We start from the raw sequence: 23,969 nt of genomic DNA on the forward strand, positions 1-23,969 counted from the left end.
ATCTGCCATCTGTGATCACTGTCTCCCATCTTCTCAAGGACAGAACTATCTGTGCAAAGCAGGAATTTTGAAGAGGATTTTGTATGATGCTTTATGATAAAAATACAATAAGGATGTGGAATATAAAACATTCTTTTGTAACACATCTACTAAAAAAAAGAAACTTAATATATTGAAAATGCATTTTGAGTGTATACAAATTCATAGCACATGTACACCCCCTTCTTTCCAAAGCACAGATAATACGGTAATCTTCTCAGAAATAGCATATCTAAAATGATGCAAGCATAATGTGTAGTATTGAGACATTTCTATCTGCATCTCAGTTGTTTTATAACCAGTCTGAGTCCAAAAATTCACAGCCCCAATTCTGCTGCTTGCACCCACCCATCAGAACTGCATCATATTTCGTAGGAACACAACTGCAAACACCAGCGAGTACCATCATAAATATGAGCTAAGGCAAACAGCTGCCTCCACAGAAAGAATACTATTGTTTTTTATTACTTCGTTTTATAATCCCATCCACACAGAAGCTATTACAGTGATCCGCAACTTCCTAATTCAACAGTGATGTAAATAATGGAAAAATTCTCCTAATGACAAATACGTAAATACAAACTATGCAAAAACTTCACTTTTACATATGTTTTGTTTTATGAGAAATGTGGTCATGTATCTAATGTTAAATACATTTTGTCTAAACTTTTGGGATTTTCTTAATGCAAAATACAGTTGAAATTAACAGGATGAAGTAGTTAATGTAGAACACACAAACACTTTACCAAAGAAGAATGTTTAGTATATAAAAAAGTATTATCACCCATGTATTATGGCTTATTACAAAGGCTGCATATTCAAGCAATTACTACTTTGATGTTATCTTGGTGGAGCTACAATTACTCCTGGAAGAATTGCTGTAGTGGTTTTAGAAGTCACTATCCTTCTGCATTGACTGGCAACAACCTCTGCAGCAGAGCCAGCAGAAAAGGTAGTAAGAAACCTTTCACTGCGTAAGCTAAAAGTAGAAAGCTGTTGGAATGAGAATGAGACAAAGCCCAAAAGAGAAGTAATTTTTTCCCTTCCTTTTCTAACTGTTCTACAGTATATTAGCTCCTTCCTTTGTGGTGCTTTTTTTTTCCTCCTTTCTTCTCTTTCTGTGAACTAAGAAGTGGGCCTAATGTGAAGACTTCTTACTCAAAAGAGCACACACAATACAGTATTCCTTTATTTGACAATTATAGGTTTATCAAACAATAAAAAAGACAAAAATGTACTGCTGTAAAGTTCCTGAATGACTTACTGCCCAGGTAAACGCATCCTTCCCTCCACGTGCAATGAAGAAAGATCCCTGTGTGCACTAAAATCAGTCACATGGAACAGCATCATTCATTCTCCATCTATTTATTTAAAATTTCAAAACTTCCCTGCTTTTCCCTTCTCTTTTTTTTTTATCTCAAGATATAAAGCTCAGAGTGAGAGAACAGCTCTGATGTAGTATATTTAGTAAAATATAAAGGGGCACAAAATAAGTTCTAAGTCTGCCACGTTTTTGGAGAGGTTGCCAATTTTATTAGAAGGTAATTGCTGGTCAGCAAAGATACTCTGTTGCAAACAAACGCTGAACAGCAAAATAGAGATGCAATGGTGAGTATTACCCTAATTAATCACTAATTTTTGAAATTCTTTCACTTGTACATCAACAATTAGCCCACCGTACTCTTTATTACAGGACTCTACCAAGACAGGAAGGGAAAATAAAGTTCAAAAAGTATGACTTTCACAATAATTTCCTTTTTAATCCTACTAACAACTTAAAGAACTTGTTAGAATGTGTTCATGCAAAAAGGGAGAGTATTTAACTATCTGCACCAGTCTCCAAGCTTGGAGAGCTAGTCCAAGAATTACAAAGAACACTAAAAATAAGTAAAATATATCAGATAAAATTGAAATCAGTCCAGCAAATGAACAATGAATAGTAACCAATAATTAATAAGTAATTCTAAATAAATGTGTAAAATATACAATACAGATACACGTCATCCTGCCACAAAAATTTTTTGTAAGAAGCTTAAAAAAATGGAAAAAAATGAGAAGACAGTCTTGCTAGTGTATAGTGATTCATGAATCATAACCAAAATAAATATAATTTATATCTGCAGTGCAGCACGACCATTTCAGAAGTCAGCAAGTAGCTAGAAGCAAGGGCAGCTTTACAAATCTTAGAACACATGACTAATCCATGGCTGATTATCAAACCTTTCATTAGTGGAATTCAACATATTTTAAGTTAGTTAGCAGCAGCTACAGGAAAAAGGAAAACGTTGTCCTTTTTACAGCAAACAAAGCAAAAGTTAGATGCACTTTCAAGAGGGTGAATATGTATTTCATAGCAATAAAACCAAAGTGCACAGTGATATAAAAGACAATGACATGAAACAAAATGCAACCAGTAGGGCTTGGGTTTTTGGTTTGGGTTTTTTTGTTTGATTTTGTTGTGTTTTTGTTTGTGGTTTGTTTTTTTTTTTTTTTTACACACTAAGATAGGACTTTCATGGCTATTCAGCAATGGCTTAGCTTTGTTCCTCTGAGTCAACAGCAAGAGAGAGGTGTTAATTTTTTTGACCTGTTTGTTCAACATTTAATTATGTATAAATGTCTTATTTTCACCATGGAAAAAAGTACAGAGAAAACGTACAAAATAGGTTTTATACCCAAGTCCTTTAAACATAGTTGGACATAAATTGGATTATAAAATCTACCCCATTGTTGCAATACTCTCATAAGTTTCTTCTTGAAAAGAACAAAAGCCAGGAGTGGCTCTCAGGAGTGGAGGATCTCCAAAGACAGGACACAGCCAGAGCTTAGATTCTTTTTTTAAACAAAACTTCTGCTATGATAATATACTAGCACCTTACTGGGATTCTCTGTTCTAAAGTGCTAGAGGGAATGATAAATAAACAAATATATAGGCCATCAACCATCCCCATGCTGCTAAACAAGGAGGAAATCAGGTATACATATTAATCTGTTTATAAGTTTAAGACCAGACAACTGAAATTCACCCTGTCCAGTTTTTTTAAGTCAAATGTGGTGTAGAAATTAAGGCAAGGCAGCTGCTCCCTACAGAAACTTCAGATTCTACTGTCTATTAAGTTACATTAAAAAGAGAACTACAGAAGCAATTAAAAGTTTAGAATTATATTACAGAATCTGTCACAAGTGAGCAACGATAAGATGCCAGTTACCTACAAGACCTGTGAAACTACTCAACTCCAGTCTAATTCTCGGGAACAGCTACAGGAAGCTAGTGTAGAACACCTTACTACACGAATCTGCAGAGATGTTAAACCTTGAGATGCATCTTTTAAGGAAGGGTGGGCCATCTTCCTCTTAACTTAATTCACAGAAAATGTATGCTACAATAGCTGGATAATGGGAAGAGGGAATAAAAGACTCCTCTTTTAGGGCTCACTTCACTCAGTTTTTTACAGATTTGCAGCAGGTAGCTTACATGGTAAAAGGAATCTTGCTCATCCTGGCTGTGCTATAGAATTTCTACCATCCAACAGTGGAAGTTCAACTCCTAAAAGCACCCAACTCTTCAATGAACTTCTGACTGTGTCCTTAAATTACAAAAGGAAGGAGAGAAGAGGAAAGAGGCAAGGTTCTCAACTGAGTCTTCACTGATCTTCATTTACTTTAAGCTCTCATCCCTTTAGCAAACAGTCATATAAATTAATCTTCTAGTTTGTAGAAGTACAACGCTTAATGCTTTACTCCTTGTGCAAGGTATCTCCTGTGACATATTGTTCAGTGCAGTGCCACTAAAAACAACGCAACCTCTAGTAGGAATTAGAGGTAAATTGGAAGTATACTACTTCAGAGTAAGAACCTGAAAATAATAATGTGAATCACACAATTTATCTTCTCAGCCCGGATCCAACATGCATGAGAGATAAATGCATATATATGCGCCACGTTCTGTGCGAAGAAATGGACAGCTTTAAACAAAGTCTCTAGATCATCACTGACAAACGACAAGCAACGCGGACCTCCACGTTTCATACCCCGGGTGTTCCCACCCCAGAGCAGTCCCTGTATCTTGCCGAGGAGCCAGCGCTGGGTCCCTGCGGCAGTCCAGGGGGGACTCTAGTGCTGTCCCCGGTGGCTTTGCAGTGGCTCACGGACACAGCACTGCCCAGGGAGTTGCCTGGGCAGCGGGAACCCCTCACCTTTTCCTACCAAAATCCCTGGGTTTGACGGCTTTGCCATTATTTTTAAAACACTCAGATGAACTTTTAAGAAATTATATATATGACGGTGGCCAAAGGAGATGTTTCATTTGGCCCTAGCCTAGGTAAAAATGCTACAGTCCTTTTTCCCCGGCTCTTCTGGGTATGCCATGAAGCACCAGATCAGACCAGAGGGTGAGCAGAGGTGTACAGCTGTGCTGCAGACAAGGCTTGTACATAAATCAATTCCCGCCTTCTAGTCTCATTATCTGAAAACAACTCTTCCCATGCAGAGAGAAGCCAGAAACTTACACTTTTGTTTCAGTACATGTGAGTAGTTAGGCTAATAAATCATATGGGAAAATAGTTAATTCAGAATACAGTTCAGAGGTGAATCCTGCTAGCCTATAAACTGTGGGTTTCTTTGTAACATTCTCGTTGGGCTTGCTATGCCAGCATTGAGACAGCAGGGAAACGACAGAAAGATCGTAAGAACACCTGTGCTGGGTGAGGCCAAAGGTCTCATCCAGTCCAGTATCCTGTGTCTGACTATAGTCAACAGTTCAGGCTTGTGGAAAGAAGAAAAGAAAATGACAAGTTTAGAGTGGTGCCTCTTCCAGTGTGCCCTGCCAGCTTCTGCTGCTGTTTGCCTCAGGGATTTCATCACCTAAGTTGCTGTCTGCATCTGTCTGTTCAATACTCCTTAATGGATTCTTCTCTGATTAATTTATCCAAATAGTTTCTAAAATCACTTTGGTTGTCTTAAGATAACACGGCAGCAAGTTCCACATCCCAATCATGTATTGTGTGAAAAAGTTTCTTTAACTTCTTTTTCACCTGTTGCCTAATGATTTTCTGACTGCCTCTTCCCTGCCATTCACAACTTTATATACCTCTCCTGAGCTGAAGCTACTCCATACTTTAATTTCTTGTCACTATTTCAGAGTTCAAATACATGGACCTTGGAAACCACACATTTCCCAGGGCGTTGTGGTATATTCTTACTTTAGAAAGACTCTGTTTCCTAAGAGAAAGAAATACAAAAGACACTGAAAAAAAATATAGGGCAAAAGCACCCATTTTGGTGGTAACTACATAATTACATGTATCGCCAAAAGAGAAGTATTTCCAAAAGACCGTATAGAAAGAAAACTGGGAGTAACTCTTAGAGCGTACTTGAGCGCACCACTAACCCTTCCCCCTACACATGTGTGGGATCTGCTTTTCAACTGCAGTGGCTGACTAGAATATGAGTGGCCATGATAGCTGTAACAGCAGCAAAAGGATCAATTCAAACTGGACCCACTTCTTTTTTGATTCCTCCGAGATACATTAGGCCATCTGTAACTAGAGTTGTAAATTTCTGGAAATGTGTGTCAGGAAGAAAGTCCAAGTTTCTTTCTCCATCTTCTTTTTGGGATCAAGTGTGTTTTGTTTGTTTAGTTGTTTTTTTAGATTAAAAAAGAAGCAAAAAAAAAAAGGGCATGTTTTAGAAGAAACTGAAATGTTAGCAGTAATTAGTTACTCCTTTAAGAAACTTATTATCTGTAATTTATATAAAGCATAGGAAGCAGTTCTAGATATAGTCACAAAACAATATATTTTGTTATTTACAAAAGACAAATGTAGCTACTATTAAAATCCAGCTACTATTAAAATACCAGCACATGTAACTAAGTTTGGCCTGTGGCCACAATTAAAAAAAAAAAAGAAAAAAGGAAAGGAGTAGAGGAAGCTGTTTAATAAAAAAGGAAGACTCAGTATTAATGATTTACTGTCTTTGAGTCATATGGGTTCAACTTAGGCAACTATATAGAGAACATCACAATGCAAATACACAAAAAACTAATATTTGTAGGGAAAAGATTTAGGAAACAAATGAAAAATCACTGGCATATTCATTACAATGTAGTTTGCAAAGCAAAATTTTAAAAACCAAAATGAAGTCTGACCTACAGGGCAGAAGTTTCTAAGAAACTTTATTTTAAATACTTACCAGTTAACATTTCAAGCCTGAAGTCTGGCCTTATTTATTTTAAATCAGACACGATCCTGACTAGAATAAATTTTAATCATAACCCTAGCCCCAAATCTAATCTCAGTGTTAACCCAAATTTGACAACTTCTTCCAACTCCACACCTACCCAGATAGCTAGTATATGCCAATAACCTTAGCTAACTCCTTTCCATCTAGCTGGTATACCAACTTCCATGGCACTACACTGACTAGCATAAACGCTATTTTTGAACTGAATTCCAATCAAACATATCAATTGTTGGGACCTGAAATCTATTTTAAGTAGAATAACCCAATGTTCCAGTCTAGTAAGACTTTTGGGCATAGCAATAAATCTAGATAAACAGTCTCCAATAAGCTAAACTCTAATTATTATCCCAGTCCTAGCATTAGCTAGGGACACCAAATTTCACGAGAATAGAGGCTTCCTCTCTGTTCTTCTCATCAGGAGAAAAGAAAGAAGAGATGATAAAAAAATCTTTACTAATTTTCTTTTCACTGTAAGTCTATAAACTTTCTTAAAAGAAGTATCTAAAGGAAGCATTTTATGAAATAAGTTATTTTATTAGAACATAACAAAGCATTTAAATATAGTTATGAAATAATACAATTTAAATTTCAACAAAAATATAGAAAATATAAAAAATGGCTGTTTTGCACACTGATACATTTAAGCTGACATCATGTCAACACATTCTAAATATGAAAAATCAAATACTGACAATATAAAATCATCAGTTGAAAACTAAGAAACAAAACGGCAAATCACACCAAGATAGCTTGAGTCTTATTAGAGAACTTTTCTGACCAGTGTTGTAATACTTAAACAGAACAGCTCAAATTTTTACATAAAAAGGCTTGAACAATGAGCATAAATGTAAAGAATATATGTGGTGACATCAACATATCTGGTAAAACAACTATGGACAACACAAAATTTGGCCTATGCTATAGTATAGCATACTATACTATAATCGTCTACAATTATGTCTTTTAAAACACAATATATTTTAAATAGTTTCTATGTAAGCATCAGTTGGAGCAACAATTTAATTTTAACTCTTGTTCTGAACATTATTCTCCTCCTGCGAGAAAATGTTTTCACATTTTTTGACCCTTCATGAGGGAGATGAAGAAACAGGAAGAAAAACATTGATTTTTCAGCTCCTCATTCTCATTTTCCAAGCTCACATCTCCTTTGTGACAATCAAGCATTTCACTACGTCAGCTACTACCTGAACATGCTTCTAATAACAATAATTACAGGAATATTCATTTTTAGTAGACATTGTGATGATGAACCTTCTTCAGTGGTCTGCTCCTTTAAGAGAGTGGGATTTAGACAGTAGAGGTCCTAGAAATCAGAAAAACCGTTTCAAAGGGTCTACAGAAACATGCAGATAGCTAGTAGAAGAGAAGAATTGCAGACTGGAAAAAAAAGTCATTCATAAGAAAATCAGTTTGGAGTTGTTTATGTGTAATTCACCAGTTCATAGCTATTAGTGGGAAAATAAGCAAAGAGTAAAAGCTGTCATCGAGAAGCCAGACAAAATTCATGCATGAAGTAGGATTAGATCATTGCCCTCTGTAGTCAGCAGCCAGCGAAGTTCTCTACTTTGCGGTTTAGCTATTCAGAGTGGTTATACATTTTTTCATCTTTCATGGAAGAACTGCTGTTCTGAAGAAAGCTATAGCTAAATTAGCAGATTTATGTTTGAAATACAGTCACCAAAGTTATAAGACAAAGCAAAACTAAGTAAACAGAACAGAGCAGGGCCATTATTTGGAGAAACTGGAAGCAGTTACTTCGTTTACTGAAACACAGAAGGAAATGCTGGTAAAATCAAGCATCGGTGCAGGGAACAGGAGGGAGACATGGAAGTGTCACACTGTGAGGGAAACGAGATAGGAAAGAGCTGAGGAAACTGGTACTGGAAGCTGAAGTAGGGAAGATGAGGAAACAAGGAGGTATTGCAATGGGAGTTGGAAAGCACTTGGAAAGAATCAGAAGGGAATTCACAATAGTCTTTGTGTAAATAATTTAAAAGTCATAGCAATTGCAAAGCACAAATCTATCTAAAATGAGGCTTCACTTCTTGGAATACATACTTGTAGACTTGCTATTGTTACTCAAAGTAGTACTTAAATTATTGTTACTTTGATTTCTAGGCATAGCTGTAGCACAAGATATATTTGAATGTTGTCTAAAACCACACTCTAACAAAAGAAAAAAAATCTCAAAGCAGAACTTCTCTCCCAGCAGGTGATCAAATTAATCAGTTCAGCTCCTCCCCTCAGTGCAAGGGTAGAGCACTTCAAAAGGACTCTGGAAAGCGTTTGATTTAGGGGTGGGCATTCAAGAAAATTTGCATGAAGACAGCTTCCCTCCCCAGCAATAAAGCAGAGTAAATTCAGCAACTACAGTTCCTAATTCACATGTAGATTGACTGTGATACTGTGAGAGTCTTTCAGATTTTAGCAGATCGCGACAAGACTGTGGTTAGTGACTTCTATCATCTTAAAAAAGATCATGGCATAATGTTGCAACCCAAGATTCCTCATTCAATGGTATAAATGTTGATACAGCAGTCAGTTAAACTAAAAGGTTTTCTAAACCTTTCCCTTCCTGGCTTCTCCCCACCCTCCTAATCCAAAAGAGGTTCCTAGGGAGACATACACACTTACAAACATACTTACCAAGGCAAGTATAAAGACCCTGACTTATCCATGCTAGTATAGCAAGAGTAATAAGATCTCCAAAACTTGCTGCTATAGGAGTGGCAACATTGTCAGGATTAATACCAGTCTTCTTTGATCCAACAATAACTCCAACCATTATTATTCCTAGAATCAACAGAGACGAGAATACAGTAACCATATCTACTGTTGTAACTCCACAGAAAATTCCAAGATAATGGCACTTTCAAACTTCATAAATAAGAAGTGAGTGTTTTTGCCCAGGGTGATTGTTCTTCCCACCTGACCGAGGTCTATACTTTTAAGTTTTAGCCACTTTAAGAAATGAGGTTATATATTAAAAAAATACAGTAAGCATACACACAAAAGAACCCAGAACCATCTCTACAATTGACTATTTTGCTTATGATTACGATTAGAATTAGCACTACTGAAATTGTAAATCAGCCATTTCCTGAAGAAAAAAAATATGCAGTGTGTTATATCTGCACCCTATTAACTTTAGCTGACTGAAATTTAAATTACACTAGGCTGATAACAACGTAAGATTAAATACATTGACATCTGATGTTGTGCAAGATTTGCAGTAATCGACTTAGCACCAATAGTCAAGAAGCTACACCATAAATTAAAAACTAGACAACATATAAAAATGTTACTTGCTATACAGTTAAAACATTTTAAATTAAGGATGTTGGTTTCTATTTTTCTTTTCTATAAACAGCAATGCTAACTTTTTAAGAGGCATTTCCCTGCAGAATGCAAGTGGATACAAAAATAAAATTCACATTGTTATTAACAGTCTTCTTTGGCATAACTTGAGTAATTTCCCTCTCATCATATAATACACATAAGAGCTTCAACTGTGTATACGATCAAAGGACGTTAAATTATGTTATTTAAAGAATTTTTGAAAAATTGGTATTATAATTTTCATGTATTTTAGCAATATTATGTATTGTAGGCTACATTAAAAGTTCACTTTCAGAGAAACTGCCTAAAGAGTCACAGTCCTTTAAATTCTGGAAAGAAAGAACTGAAATGATCCCGTAGGATCACAGTATTTCAAAAACACCTGTTTCACGTGTAGGAGGATGAAGCTTAGAAAGTAATTTCCTGTGCTGGCCCATCACGAGATAACAACAAAAGTTTCTCTTCATGTCCATATTATACAACAGAAGTGGAAAAAATCATAGAATCATAGAAAGTTTTGGGTTGGACGGGACCCCTAGAAGTCATCTAGTCTAACCCCCCCGCAGCGAGCAGGGACACCGCTAACTGGATCAGGTTGCTCAGAGCCCCGTCCAATCTGGTCTTGAATGTTTCCAGGGATGGGGTCTCCACTACCTCTCTGGGCAACCCGTTCCAGTGTTTCACAACCCTCATTGTAAAGAATTTCTTCCTTATATCTAGCCTAAACCTACCCTGTTTTAGTTTAAAACCATTACCCCTCCTGTCACTGGTATCTCTACTAAAAAGATTGTCCCCATCTTTCCTATAGGCTCCCTTTAAGTACTGAAATGCTGAATAAGGTCTCCCCGCAGCCTTCTCTTCTCCAGGCTGAACAAGCCCAACTCTCTCAGCCTGTCCTCATAGGAGAGGTGCTCCAGCCCTCGGATCATTTTTGTAGCCCTCCTTTGGACCCGCTCCAACAGTTCCAAGTCCTTCTTGTGCTGAGGGCTCCAGAGCTGAACGCAGTACTCCAGGTGAGGTCTCACCAGAGCAGAGTAGAGGGGCAGAATCACCTCTCTCGACCTGCTGGCCACGCTTCTCCTGATGCAGCCCAGGACACGGTTGGCCCTCTGGGCTGCCAGTGCACATTGCCGGCTCATGTCCAGCCTTTCGTCTATCAGTACCCCCAAGTCCCTCTCAGCAGAGCTGCTCTCGATCCTTTCATCCCCCAGCCTGTATTGATAGCGGGGATTACCCCGACCCAGGTGTAGGACCTTGCACTTGGCCGTGTTGAACCTCATGAGGTTCACACAGGCCCACCTCTCCAGCTTGTCCAGGTCCCTCTGGATGGCATCCCGTCCTTCTGGTGTCTCAACCATACCACTCAGCTTGGTGTCATCTGCAAACTTGCTGAGGGTACACTCGATGTCGCTGTCCATGTCATTGATGAATATATTGAACAGCACCGGTCCCAGTACGGACCCCTGAGGGACTCCACTCGTCACTGGTCTCCATCTGGACATTGAGCCGTTGACCACTACCCTTTGGCTGCGACCATCCAACCAATTCCTTATCCACCGAACGGTCCACCCATCAAATCCATGGCTCTCCAATTTAGAGAGAAGGATGTTGTGGGGGACCATGTCAAAGGCTTTACAAAAATCCAGACAGATGACATCCATAGGTTTTCCCTTGTCCACCCTTGTTGTTACACCATCATAGAAAGCCACTAGGTTGGTGAGGCAGGACTTGCCCTTGGTGAAGCCATGCTGGCTGTCTCGAATCACCTCCCTGGCCTCCATGTGCCTTAGCATATCTTCTAGGAGGATCTGTTCCATGATCTTCCCAGGCACAGAGGTGAGGCTGACAGGTCGGTAGTTCCCAGGGTCTTCCTTTCTACCCTTTTTGAAAAGGGGCACAATGTTTCCCTTTTTCCAGTCACTGAGAACTTCCCCTGACTGCCATGACTTTTCAAATATCATGGAGAGTGGCTTGGCAACTACATCAGCCAGTTCCCTCAGGACTCTGGGATGCATCTCATCAGGTCCCATGGACTTCTGTACGTTTAGGTTCTGCAGGAGGTCCCGAACCTGGTCTTCACTTACAGCTGGAGGGATTTTACCCTCCTGGTCTCCTTCATGCCATTCATCGACTCGGGAGGGGTGAGGAGAGAGGTTGCCAGTGAAGACTGAGGCAAAAAAGTTGTTGAGTACCTCAGCTTTCTCCTCATCTGTTGTTGCCAGTTCGCCGGTCTCGCTCATGAGCAGGGGTACGCTTTCTTTGACCATCTTTTTCCGGCTGACATACCTGTAGAAGCCCTTCTTGTTATTTTTCGCATCCCTTGCCAAGTTCAGCTTCAGCTGTGCCTTGGCCTTCCTGACCCCATCCCTACACAACCGGGTAGCTTCCCTATACTCTTCCCAGGAAGCCAGTCCCTGCTTCCACTGCCTGTGCAGTTCCCTCTTCTTCCTTAGTTTGACCAGCATCTCTTGCCTCAGCCATGCCGGTCTCTTCCCTTCTCTGCCCGACTTCTTACACTTGGGGATCGAGAGCTCTTGCGCTCTGTGGAATACATCCTTAAAGACCTGCCAGCTCTGTTCTGTTCCCCTGTCCCTGAGGACCGTTTCCCAGGGAGTCCTTCTGACTATCTCCTTGAAGAGCTGGAAGTTTGCCCTCCTAAAATTTAGGGTCGTGACTATGCTCTTCGTTATTCCCATTTCCCTCCGTAGCGTTAGTTCCACCAGCGCGTGGTCACTGCAGCCCAGGCTACCTCCGATCTTGACATCCCCAACGAGCTCACTCGCATTGGTGACTACCAGGTCTAGTATCACATCCCCTCGGGTAGGGGTGCTTATTACCTGGCTTAAGAAGTTGTCTTCAATGCATTCTAGGAACCTGCTGGATTGCCTACAGCTTTCCGTGTTGCTTTTCCAGCAGATGTCGGGGTGGTTGAAGTCCCCCAGTAGGAAGAGAGCCTGCGAGTGCGAAGCCTCCTGGAGTTGGAGGAAGAACGCTTCGTCTATCAGCTCCTCTTGATCTGGCAGCCTGTAGTAGACACCAACCACTAGGTTCCCTTTGTTGCCTCTCTCTCCGATTCTTACCCATAAGCTTTCGACCTGCTCGTGGCTATTCTTCAGGGACAGCTCCTCACTCTGTAGTGTTTTCTTGATGTAAAGGGCAACGCCCCCGCCCCTCCTTCCTCGCCTGTCCCTTCTGAACAGCCTGTAGCCATCAAGAGCCACATTCCAGTCGTGGGACTCATCCCACCAAGTTTCCGTGATGGCAATCAGGTCGTAGCTTTCCAGCAGCACGACTGCTTCCATCTCCTCCTGTTTGTTTCCCATGCTGCGTGCGTTTGTATAGAGGCATTTCATCTGAGCTGTCGGCCTTCTTACCTTCATAGCAGAGCACCCCTTTTTTCCCTTGAGGTGCTTCATGGGTATTTTCTTGTTGGCACCTGATACCTCAGGCGCCTCCAGCTCCCCTCAGCAAGGCTTCCACATTGCTGCAGTGTCCCTCACTTGCTGCTGGGCAACGGGTTGAGGGCTCCTACTAGCCCCCCATCCCTCTAACCATTGTGTATCCTCCCCTAGCCTGTCGCTGGCAAGCCTGATAGGTTCCCCTTCCCCCTTCACCTCTAGTTTAAAGCCCTGTCAATGAGCCCCGCAAGCTTTTGGGTAAAGATCCTCTTCCCCCTTTGAGAAAGCTGGTCTCCATTTGATGTCAGCAAGCTTGGTGCTGTGTATGTCGTCCCATGGTCAAAGAACCCAAAGTTGTGGCGGTGACACCAGTCACGGAGCCATGTGTTAATAGACTGAGTCTGCCTATGTCGCTCAAAGTCTCTGCCCACCACTGGAAGGAGCGATGAAAAGATAACCTGTGCTCCAGATTCCTTTACTAATCGTCCTAGGGCTTTGAATTCTTTTTTAATTGCCTTCGGGCTACTTACTGCAACTTTGTCCGCACCCACATGGAAGAGCAGTAGAGGATAATAGTCTGAGGGTCGGACCAGTCTAGGAAGTTTCCTAGCAATGTCCTTGACCCCTGCTCCTGGGAGGCAACAGACTTCACTGAGAGGAGGGTCTGCCCAGCATATCGGACCCTCTGTTCCCCTCAGCTGGGAGTCTCCTACAACTATGACTCTTCTCTTCTTCCTTGTGGAGCTGGTAGTAATATGAGAGGGAGGTCCTTCTGATCTTTGTGCCTCCTCCGATGTGGATGGGTCAACCCCTGCACCATCCTTCACCTTGTCCTCCACATCTAGAGCCTCATACCTATTATGCAGAGGCACCTGTGGAGATGTGGTGGGCAAGGGAAGGGTTCGCCTCCTGCCCCGATTGCGGACCCGCTTCCACTCGCTGTTATCCTTTGCGTCCCTTCCTTCAGCCCGATGGGGGGATGTTACTAGTGCCCTTTGGTCCTGGGCCTTTTTTACAGGTTGTTCATGGGTACACTCCTGGGTTGCACTCATGTTCCCCAGTTCTCCTGCACTTGAAACTCAACGGCTTTGTAGTCACCAATAAAAACTAAGTGCTCTTAATTCCATGCAAAACTTTAACAATTTTGTAATTTTCACATAAGTACACACATCTGATTATTAAAAAAAGGAAGTCAAACATTTTACTTGACTTACTATTATTAAGACTACTGACTATGTATTTTCATTAAGAATATGTCACCAGTAGAGGTACTTTCCCCTCCTCCCATGTCCATTAAGTACCATCTTTTATGCTTAAATGTTTCCTGACAATTGGGAAGAGAGGATTAAATTTATCACGCCATGTGGCTCCAGACAGACATTGGCACTGTTTGTAGAGGGGGACTTGAACTTGGCCCAAACCCTTCACACAACCAGCCAATTCGTTCACTTCAGATACACAAACTAACATATAAGCAGCATGGACAAACAGGGAGCTTGGATTCAGCTGAGCTAACACCTGGGCTCACCTGAGCTTAATTACAAATAAGTTCTACCTGTTTAGTACTAAGAATATATTTTGCACATCAATGAATATAGAAAGCAGGGGGGGGAAGTTCTCCATCATATTAGGTAAAATCTAAAAACCATACTTTTTGTTTTAGATATGCTCAGGAGGTCATGAAAATCAAACCTTTTCAAAGAATATGACAGGAGGGGAATGCAATAGGCAGGCCTGTATGGACATGGCAAAAGGGCATCCTATCCTCAGCTGTGTTTCAGATGTATTATACCTTACTAGATTTAAAATTTTAAGGAATACCAACATAATATACATTCAGCATCCACAGAAAACTAAACGTCTGTAAAACGTAACAGACATACTCTTTTACCTTGTAAGAGAGAAGCTATGAAGGCAGTTGCTACGCTGCTAGAACACAGAAGGATTGAATGATCAAACCGGTATTTGCCCTCTGGAATCCAGCCCAATATAACTGCTGCCACTGCTGCCAGAAAACCAACTACTGTTGCCTGAACCTGAAAAAGAAAAAGGCGAACAATTCTTAAAATTGATAGACTTAAGAGGACTACAGAATCTTCTTCTGTTATCCTTTCCTCCTATCCACATTTATTTGCAAGGTGTAAAGGGAGTATGCTTATCCATTTCGTAGAGATGATGATAACCCTGAGTGATCAAGAAGAAAAATGTTACGCCAGCAGAAAAGGCTTTACTAACATTTCAGAGACTCAAGAATAACAAAAGTAAAATCAGAGAATAGAGCAGAGGATTTACCAGGAGCCAAAGCTGTAATGCCTAAAGAGGCTCCTAAGCCACTTAAAACAGTGAAGTCACACCATAAACATTTCACCTATTTTTTTGGCATATTGTATTATAACATATGAACATGAAATAGTTCTTATTCTTAAGAAATAGTTGCTTTGGAGAACAAACACTCATTTCCTCAAATGACCCGGCTATTTAAAATATTATTTATTATCCAAAAGTTCTGTCACTTACTTCCTTTAAACGTTGAATCCAATGCAAAAACAGTACTCAAAACATTTGAGAGGTCAAATTTAAAAGGTTTTTCCAAATCTGAAGTTTTTCTCTAATCATCCTCAGATTCTCTCTCAGAAAAATTAAAAAGGAAATACCCTTGGTACAGTCACAAAGAATACCTCTTTGTCTGATATATATATATAAGCTCATATTGATTTAGAGAACTACACTGTTAAAAAAAAAAATCAGTCATGCAAACATTATGTTTAAGTATAAGCCAGTGTAGTAGAGCTAGTTTCCCATTAACACTGCCCTTATCTCTATAGTCATCAATGCCTGTGATGGACTTTTTCCAATAACATTGCTCACTTACAAGAGTTAATTAAATAAATCCATTATATTTACCTGTTTTAAGGCCAAATTCCCAATTATTAGGTTCCATTTCTCAATGGGAGAATCCATTTTTCCGATATTTACCTGTCAAAATTACAAAAGAATTTCAGACATTTGCGTTTAAAATTGTACTACTTGAAAATATACTAACAAGGCAGAAACCCACAAATAGTTCAACACACGGGAAAAAAGAGACATTCTGACATCAAGTTAAAACCAAGCTACACTTTTTTCAAGTCAAAACCAGGCTATTCGTTTTTCAAGTCAAGCATCGCTGTTGACTTTAAAATGTACTTACAGTATCTACCCAAAAGTAGCTAAACGTGCTGCAGTTTTACATAGTAACCTGTTTAACATTAGCTGACTGTGCAAGATATACTAGCCACCTTACAGTCCAGGAATGTCCAAGCACCACCAGTGATTAGATCAGTGGCTGAAGGGAAACTTATCAGTGTTGAGTCACTTCAGACTGAACTTGTTTCTGTGGCCCTTAAATTCTATGAGCCAATCGAAAAATGTGTGGCTGCAAGTCTGTTAACTGACTGCAGTGAAACTACCTGCATAGACAGACTGCAAGCGCTTAACAGAAAATCAGAAACCATATCTAATACTGTCTAGTATTCTAACTTTTCATTTACACAACACAGCTAGAGACTTTTGATGCTGTAAATGATGTAAGTCCAGTCCTAAGGCAGTAGCTGAAAAGACAGCAAATAAACTATTCTACAAAATGAAAAAGTATATACATACTCTTTTACAATGTATTTCCTACTTTTGCTTTTTTCTTTGAGTTAGAGGACAAGATCTGAAGAACAGTACGTGCCACTGCAGTACGACTATATTTAAAATAACTTCCTTTTTGAGATAACTGAACATTTTTTTACATATTGAGCATAAATTTTAGTGGGTTTTCCCACAGAATACCAATTTATAAGATAGCATACTTCTCAAAACATAGAAAGTCTTAATGCATATTTTTTCCTCCTTTGATAATTTCTTCTCAGTTGGCTTTACTTCTATCTCTTTTCCACTTTGTTCCATTTTGTGATAGCAGTGACTTGTGAGGAACAAAGTATTAAAAGGAATGCTAACTTCAAAACTTAGAAATGTCGTAAGACACTTTATCTCAATCTACACTATAAATATTTTACAGTATTCAAAGTACAGCCAAAGCTCCGCAAATACATGCATTAAATTTAAATATACACAATACCCAAGGAAGTGCAGATAAGAACCTCCTTTGCATCCTTCTTAAATATATACGCTAGATGAACAAAATAGCAGGCTATGGAGAGCTTCACTCTTTTTCTCCTTTTAAGAAGTTTTTGAAAAGTATCCATAAAATCACTGTTAAAACAATAATCTGTCAAAATGCTTAATCCAGCCTAAAAGTGAGCTGCAGCCAAATGCCATAGTTCTTCTTTCCACTACTATCAGCTACATGTTCACGTTTTCTTTCTTGAACCAGATCTACCAGCTCCATGGGTGAGTTCACGACAACATATATTTGCTTGCTGGTTTGATGGAAATCACTTCTTTTCAGGGAGCAAAAAGGGGTTACCTTCTACAAAATGATTGGATCCACCACAGGCAACCACGTAACCATGCACAAATGCTCTTAGGGTTTGGAAGGGAGAAAAGCAGCTGAGTGACTCCTCTCGGCTGTAAGATCAAGTTTATTGTGATACTGTGGAACAGATGGACCTAACCAAAAAGTTTTTAAAGTCGTATTGGTAATGCCTAACCCTGATAACACACAGTCAAAACTAGAGTCTGCATAAGTCTACAGGGATGACTGGATGAGTGGTGTTTTAGTGTTGGGTTGGGTTTTTTTTTTTCATTTCCTCTTTAAAATAAGAAAAAGGAATAGGGAGAAGAGGCAACAGTGTGAACCGAGACAATCAGAGCGACTCAAACTGCAGAACAAAGATGAAGAATACAAAACACACAATATAAATATAGTGCTTGAATGGGTAGCTGACCTCAGTGCACCTCACACAGTTCTGCCAGCACAGCAGTGGGGGGAGGGAGAACGCTTTACATTCACACTCACATCAGAGAGAAGTACAAGTTCTGCCCTGAGGTAGATTAAAAACACAGTCTTGAGACAGATTTAGTGAAATCACTGATTCTAAAGTGGATGGGAAACTGAGTGACCAGTAACAAACAGCCAAAATAAGAATTTAGGCAACAAGATGAATGAAGGTGATCAAGTGGCAATGTGATCTAGTGGAAGATGTCCCTGCTCACTGCAGGGGGGTTGGGCTAGATGACCTCTAAAGGTCCCTTCCAACCCAAAGCGTTCTGTGATTTTATTCTGTGATTCTATGCAGTAAAACAAAACCAGACGTATTACAGATAACAGAAACTTGCTAAAGAGACATTACTTTTTGGCTGACTACATAATTACAACAGAGTAAAGATAATTAGTCTACAGCCCCAAGAGCATAGACATGTCTATAAATTCAGATTGCAAATCGAGCAAGAAGGGTATGAATTAGCTCCAGTGCTGAAATGTTAGAAATTTCCTCCTCATAGGTAAGGCTATTCACAGGGGCACAATCTTGTATCTACTGTAAAGACGGTACCTGGTGGGGAGCCAGCTACTGCAAATTTAAGCCAGAGAAAGGAAGATTAATCGTACAACTGCCTCCAAATAACTGTTTAGATATGCCCTGAATGAATATACGCCTTCAGTTTTCACTTAGGATAAGGATGACAGGACCAAAGATTGGATGGCTAAAGAAAGTAGGGGTCAATTAAACCAATGTGAAGAGTGCAAAGATCAAAATAACCTCTTTCACAGAGGTCTGAGAGAACTGGCACATAAATTGCAGGTCCAGTAGCTAGCTTTTTGATTAAACTCCAGTAAGGAACGATACAATATGACACAGCATCTGTTTTTAAAACCTGGAGGAAGCAGAGCAATCAGGGCAACTGTCCAGGAGTTTAAATTCATATCTGGCAACTAAGCCAAAGTTGTCACCTGTAAGAAGCTGCATGTAACATGTAACAAGTTTTCATAGGGTTTTGGGTTTTTTTGTTGTTTTTTAACTAACAATTAGAAACCTGACTGAATTACTGTGTATTTGTTTGCCTTTGCAGTAGCACTCGGGGGCATGCAGCTGGTTAACCACCAGCTCGCACAGCTGTGCACACTGCAACTGGTGTTCAGCATGAAAAAGGTATGTAAGAGAAAGATGGAAGGTTCTTTGCAAGATAAAAGCCATTTTTTCTGCTTTTTTTCACATATAAAAACTAAGTATAATCTTGTTAGCATTATCGTGATAATGAATGATCTATAACTGTTCTCCTTTTGTACAATATTGTTCTCTTAAATCTCCACTGTGTTACGCACACGCGCATACACACACAGACTCTACAACAGTAACTGATGAGCTCTTCACCACCTACAACAAATTAGAGCCACCACTGGCAAAGGAGCAAAAGGTCACCGAACCGTGACAAGTCTCTACCTTCTCCCTGCGAAGGATGTCCAATGAACTTACAATACGACTACAGAAGTCCTAGAAAGTATTTTAATGATCTGTGTAACTTAGTCCAAGAATCTGTCATGATTCTTGAAGAAAACAGGTCATACAAGGAAACTAGAGGCATTAGAAAGCAAACAAACAAATAACAAAAAAACCCCACAGGTCTGTCGATGCAAAACTGGGAAGTAGCTTAGTGCCAGTGGTGCTGTGACCGTGACTTCGGGCAATGCCAAAGAAACTGGAGCTCCCACACCCACATAGCATTGTCTGAAGAAATATATACTTCATTGACCTCTTTGTAGCCAGTTAATTAACCTTCATGGTGGAAGGAGACAAACAGAACTGGCTAAAACGATTTGGCCAAGACAGACATACGACAGTTTCTGGTACTGAGGAAGAAGCCTTCATGAAATGCTTGAGTAAAAACCTTTGCAACATCAGCTGATTTATGTCTTGGTGAGACTTAACGACAGTGGTAAATGGCACTCGTAACACTCCTCAAACTGAGCCCTCTCAGAATGGGCTGTTGTTTGAGTCTTGGTAGGATCTTGGGCCTCAAATGGACAAATTGGCTCTGAAAAAAATCATGTTCAAGACATCTACAGATCATGTTATCACATAGTTAATGGGACACTCTTAAGAATGCCATTTTGGGCTGAGGGGAAGTGGCCTGAAGCTCATGATGCCAACTTTAGTTAACCGCTGAGCATGCAGCCAGTGTTGGGGAAACTCCAGTATCCTTTTGCTGTGTGTATGAGAGGGGGATCGTCTCCTCGATTTTTGGTAACGGTTGATGGATAATATGAACCGAAGTTAGGATTCCCAGTGCAGAAAAAGGGTCTGCATGACCCTTTTCCAAATGTCCCGAGAGCTGCGAGGTTCACAATTGAGGTGCCCTTGGTAAGGATGGGGAAATCAGCCATTGATTGGCCCAGAGAAGAAGTTCTGCAGTCATGATCTGGCAAAGGTCGTAAGCTCAGTTGAGACAAAGAACTAAAGATCCTATTAAGTGAAGTAGAAGTGGTAGAGCTGATTCTGACCCTCGTTTTTTAAGCTTTCAGTAAGGCACTGGTAGATCTTGGGCTTGGTGTATTTTTCACTAAGCAATACAAGGATGTTCAATCCTCAGGCCACAAACTGTAACAGTCAGGAACAAATTAAGCAACAAGTCAACACAAGAAAAAATCAAGGTTAGAGACAAAAGTATTCATGCCTGACAGTAAAGGCAGTAAAGTTTACATACAAAATAGTGTTAAGAAACAGCAAAAATACTCAGAAAAGTAAGAGCATTAAAATCATATAGAAAACAAGACTGAATAGCTAAGGCTGCCATTGACCAAGATATAACAAAACTTGTCAGTTCTTAGGTATGAAAGAATGGGTATGGGGCAAATGTAATCAGTTTCTAAAATGGGCATGACACAAGCAAACCTTCATAGAACTGCTAAGGCTATGTCCATCACGGTGTGCATTTGGGCAATAACTCAATATAATGTGGCAATTAAATGCATTAATGACAGAAAACTGGGAGACCTTGTCAACATAAAGCATAGCAATATTGTGCAAAAACTGGATGACCTTGAGGATGACAGCAACGACTACAGATGAAATTCAACAGTAGAAATACAAGGTCATGCACTTATGGATTAATTATATTTCTGCTAGAAGATGGGAGTGACAGCTGGAAATAACACAAAAGGAGAAATACTAGGACACAGACATTGATCACAAAGTGACTGTCAGGTCTAAATCTGACACTGCTAGGAAAGCAAGTACATATAAACATAGAAAGTTTCAAGAGCAATTTTTGAAAGAAATAAGGAAGCGCTAGTCTACAAAGCCATAGCAAGGTCTCATCTGGAGTTACACACACCTTTGGACAAATATTTTCTAGAAAGATTCATTCAAAGGGGAACAGGAAGAGCGGGTGCCTTGCTGGAGAATGGAAAAAATATCTTACAAAGGAGAAACACTGCACTAGGCAGTGTCTTACAGGGGTACCCAGTTCAGGTACCAGAAATTGTTTAGCAACATTATTAGAACATTCTGTTCACTATAGTTATTCATACACACAAAAAAAGTTATATGGTAAGGTAATCTGGCTTGCATAGGCTAGAAAAAGGAAGGAATGGAACAACCCTTGAGACACAGAAAAGAACTACGACAAATATGTAAGAAAGCAGACACAGAAAAAACATAGTTATGCTATGTTACAGTGTTGACACACATAAAAAAATAAGCAGACCCCCCAAAAAGCCACCACAACAAAAAAGCAACAAAACTATTTAGCCAGAAAGCTAAAAAAGTTTCTTACAGCTCGATCAACAAAGGTCTGTACTAGTGTCATAGTTTAACCCAGCAATCGGCAATTACGATCCGACAACCACTCACTCACCCCTCCTGTCCCCCCCCAGTAGGACGGGGAGGAGAAATGGACAAAAGGGGAAACTCGTGGGCTGAGGCAAACACAGTTTAGTAAGACAACAACGGAAATACTACTACTATTACTACTACTACTGCTACTAGTGATAGTAATAATGATAATAATGAATATGCAAAACAAACTATATGGAATACAACTTTCTCGCTACCCAATGACCGATTCACAGTCAGTCCCCAAGCAGTGATCACGGAACCCGAACTCGCAGATTTTTTTCGAATTTCTCAAAACTCCCAAAAAAGACCGAACTGCCAGAGAAGTTCAAACTCCCAGACAAGAGAAGATTCAAACTCACAGAAATGAGAAAAGCAGAGAAAGATTCCTGCCCCCTGGCCAACCCCCACTTATGAACTGAGCACAATGTCTATGGTATGGAACCATTTCCATTGGCCAGCTTGGTCTGGCTGCCTGGCTGTGCTCCCTCCCAGCTCCTGCACACCTGCTCGTTAGCTGAATATGAGAGACTGGAAAAAGTCCTTGATTTCACAGCAACAACAGAAAACATCAGTGTTATCAACACCCTTCTCCTACTAAATCCAAAACACAGCAGCTACCTAGAGGAAAATTAACTCTATCCCAGTTGAAACCAGGACAAGTAGCACTGTTAGCAATGCTTTATTATGGTGCCACACAAGTGGTCCTTAGAAAAATGTGTTCAAAATGTACACATTTTGTTAGCCTATTCAAACCTCATCAAGGCCAAAGAGATCTGTCAACCTTACAGAATACACACGTAAATCTCAAATATCTACCTTATCTGTTCTGAATGATGAGTTAGAAGACACCAAGGAAGTAAGTTTAAATTTGCCAATTTAATAACAGATTTAAAGAGCCCACATAACAGCCAGATTAAGTTAAATATAATAGAATAATATCCTAGTTAAATAAGTTAAACATCATAGAATCATAGGTTGGAAAAGATCTCTAAGATCATCAAGTCCAACCATCCACCCAACACCACCATTCCTACTAACCCATATCCTGAAGTTCCACATCTACACGTTTTTTGAACACCTCCAGGGATGGTGACTCCACCACTTCCCTGGGCAGCCTGTTCCAATGCCTGACCACTCTTTCAGTAAAGAAGTTTTTCCTAATATCTAGTCTAAAACTCCCCAGTATAAACCCTTGTGTTCCAAAGATTTGTATTCCTTTTGAAATATTTACAACATATATCTGAAGAGCGAAGCGGAAGAGAAAGTTACTTACAGCAGTTGACAGTCGGGATGCCAAGGTCATTTCCAAATTTCCTTTGAGACCAAGAAGCGCAGGAACCAAGATAAAAACTTCAGTAACATTCTTGAACACATCCCAATGCTATATAAAGGATACAGTGGGAAACATTCAATTCAAAAATTCTCTTTAGACCATCTGCAAAGTATTAAAAAAATTCTGTAACGCATAACTTAAGTCTCTAAAAAAAAAAACCAATCAATTTTTTTATATTAGACCTGAAAGTCTAAAGCCAGAACTGTTATCTGTCTAGATAAAATAGATTTATGACTGCATACTACTACTTCAAAGATGAGAATACCAAAAGTAAGAGATACAAAACTTGGCCTTAAAACAAACCTAGTTAAAAAAAGATGTCATTAATCTGAAGTCTTTTTTTTCATTACTTTAAAATAGTACCAGGTGCTATGACTGCTCTTGAATTCTGCTCTTAATTTGCAATAATATTTTCATCTTTTCCCTTCCAGCTGTGTAGAAACCTCATGTAAAAACAGCAAGGAATTAGCTGTCAAATGAACAAAGCCTGTAAGTGAAAAAAGCTTCTCTTTACTCTTTGACTTCTACGTGTGAGATTTAGAAGAGCACAGTTTTCCAAAGCCCAGATTTTATAAAGCAAACAAAGACAAACCCTCCCATAATTCCTTGTGTGCACTGAGTTCTCAGCACAGAAATACTGTGCTACTTTGTATGCCTGTCAATCCATGTATTTAATATGTAATCACTTACCAACTTCAACTAAACTAACAAAACTGGAAATTGTCTTTGCATTCATGGATTTGCAAACATTTAAATTATTATTTTAATTAAAATAAAAGGATTCCATTCTCAAATGTAAACTAGATCTGAGAATTTCCTATAGGTGAAGTTACA

At 39.6% G+C, this 23,969-nt stretch overlaps 1 protein-coding gene across 5 annotated transcripts in view; it reads right to left on the reverse strand.

The window, feature by feature from the left end:
• Positions 1-23,969, reverse strand: part of SLC41A2 (solute carrier family 41 member 2) — a 67,408-nt gene that overhangs the window by 30,914 nt on the left and 12,525 nt on the right. For 4 of the 5 annotated variants that reach the window (XM_075428490.1, XM_075428489.1, XM_075428487.1 and 1 more), the window contains 4 exons: positions 23,076-23,183; positions 15,945-16,016; positions 14,932-15,076; positions 8,950-9,096 (listed from right to left, as the gene is read on the reverse strand). In XM_075428490.1, coding sequence (XP_075284605.1) covers positions 8,950-9,096; positions 14,932-15,076; positions 15,945-16,016; positions 23,076-23,183 — 472 coding nt within the window. Of the gene's footprint in view, positions 1-8,949; positions 9,097-14,931; positions 15,077-15,944; positions 16,017-23,075; positions 23,238-23,969 lie in introns of all 5 variants that reach the window. The other variant, XM_075428491.1, reaches the window with a different exon arrangement.

This window comes from Opisthocomus hoazin, chromosome 8 (assembly GCF_030867145.1).
Source record: "Opisthocomus hoazin isolate bOpiHoa1 chromosome 8, bOpiHoa1.hap1, whole genome shotgun sequence".
Taxonomy (NCBI): domain Eukaryota; kingdom Metazoa; phylum Chordata; class Aves; order Opisthocomiformes; family Opisthocomidae; genus Opisthocomus; species Opisthocomus hoazin.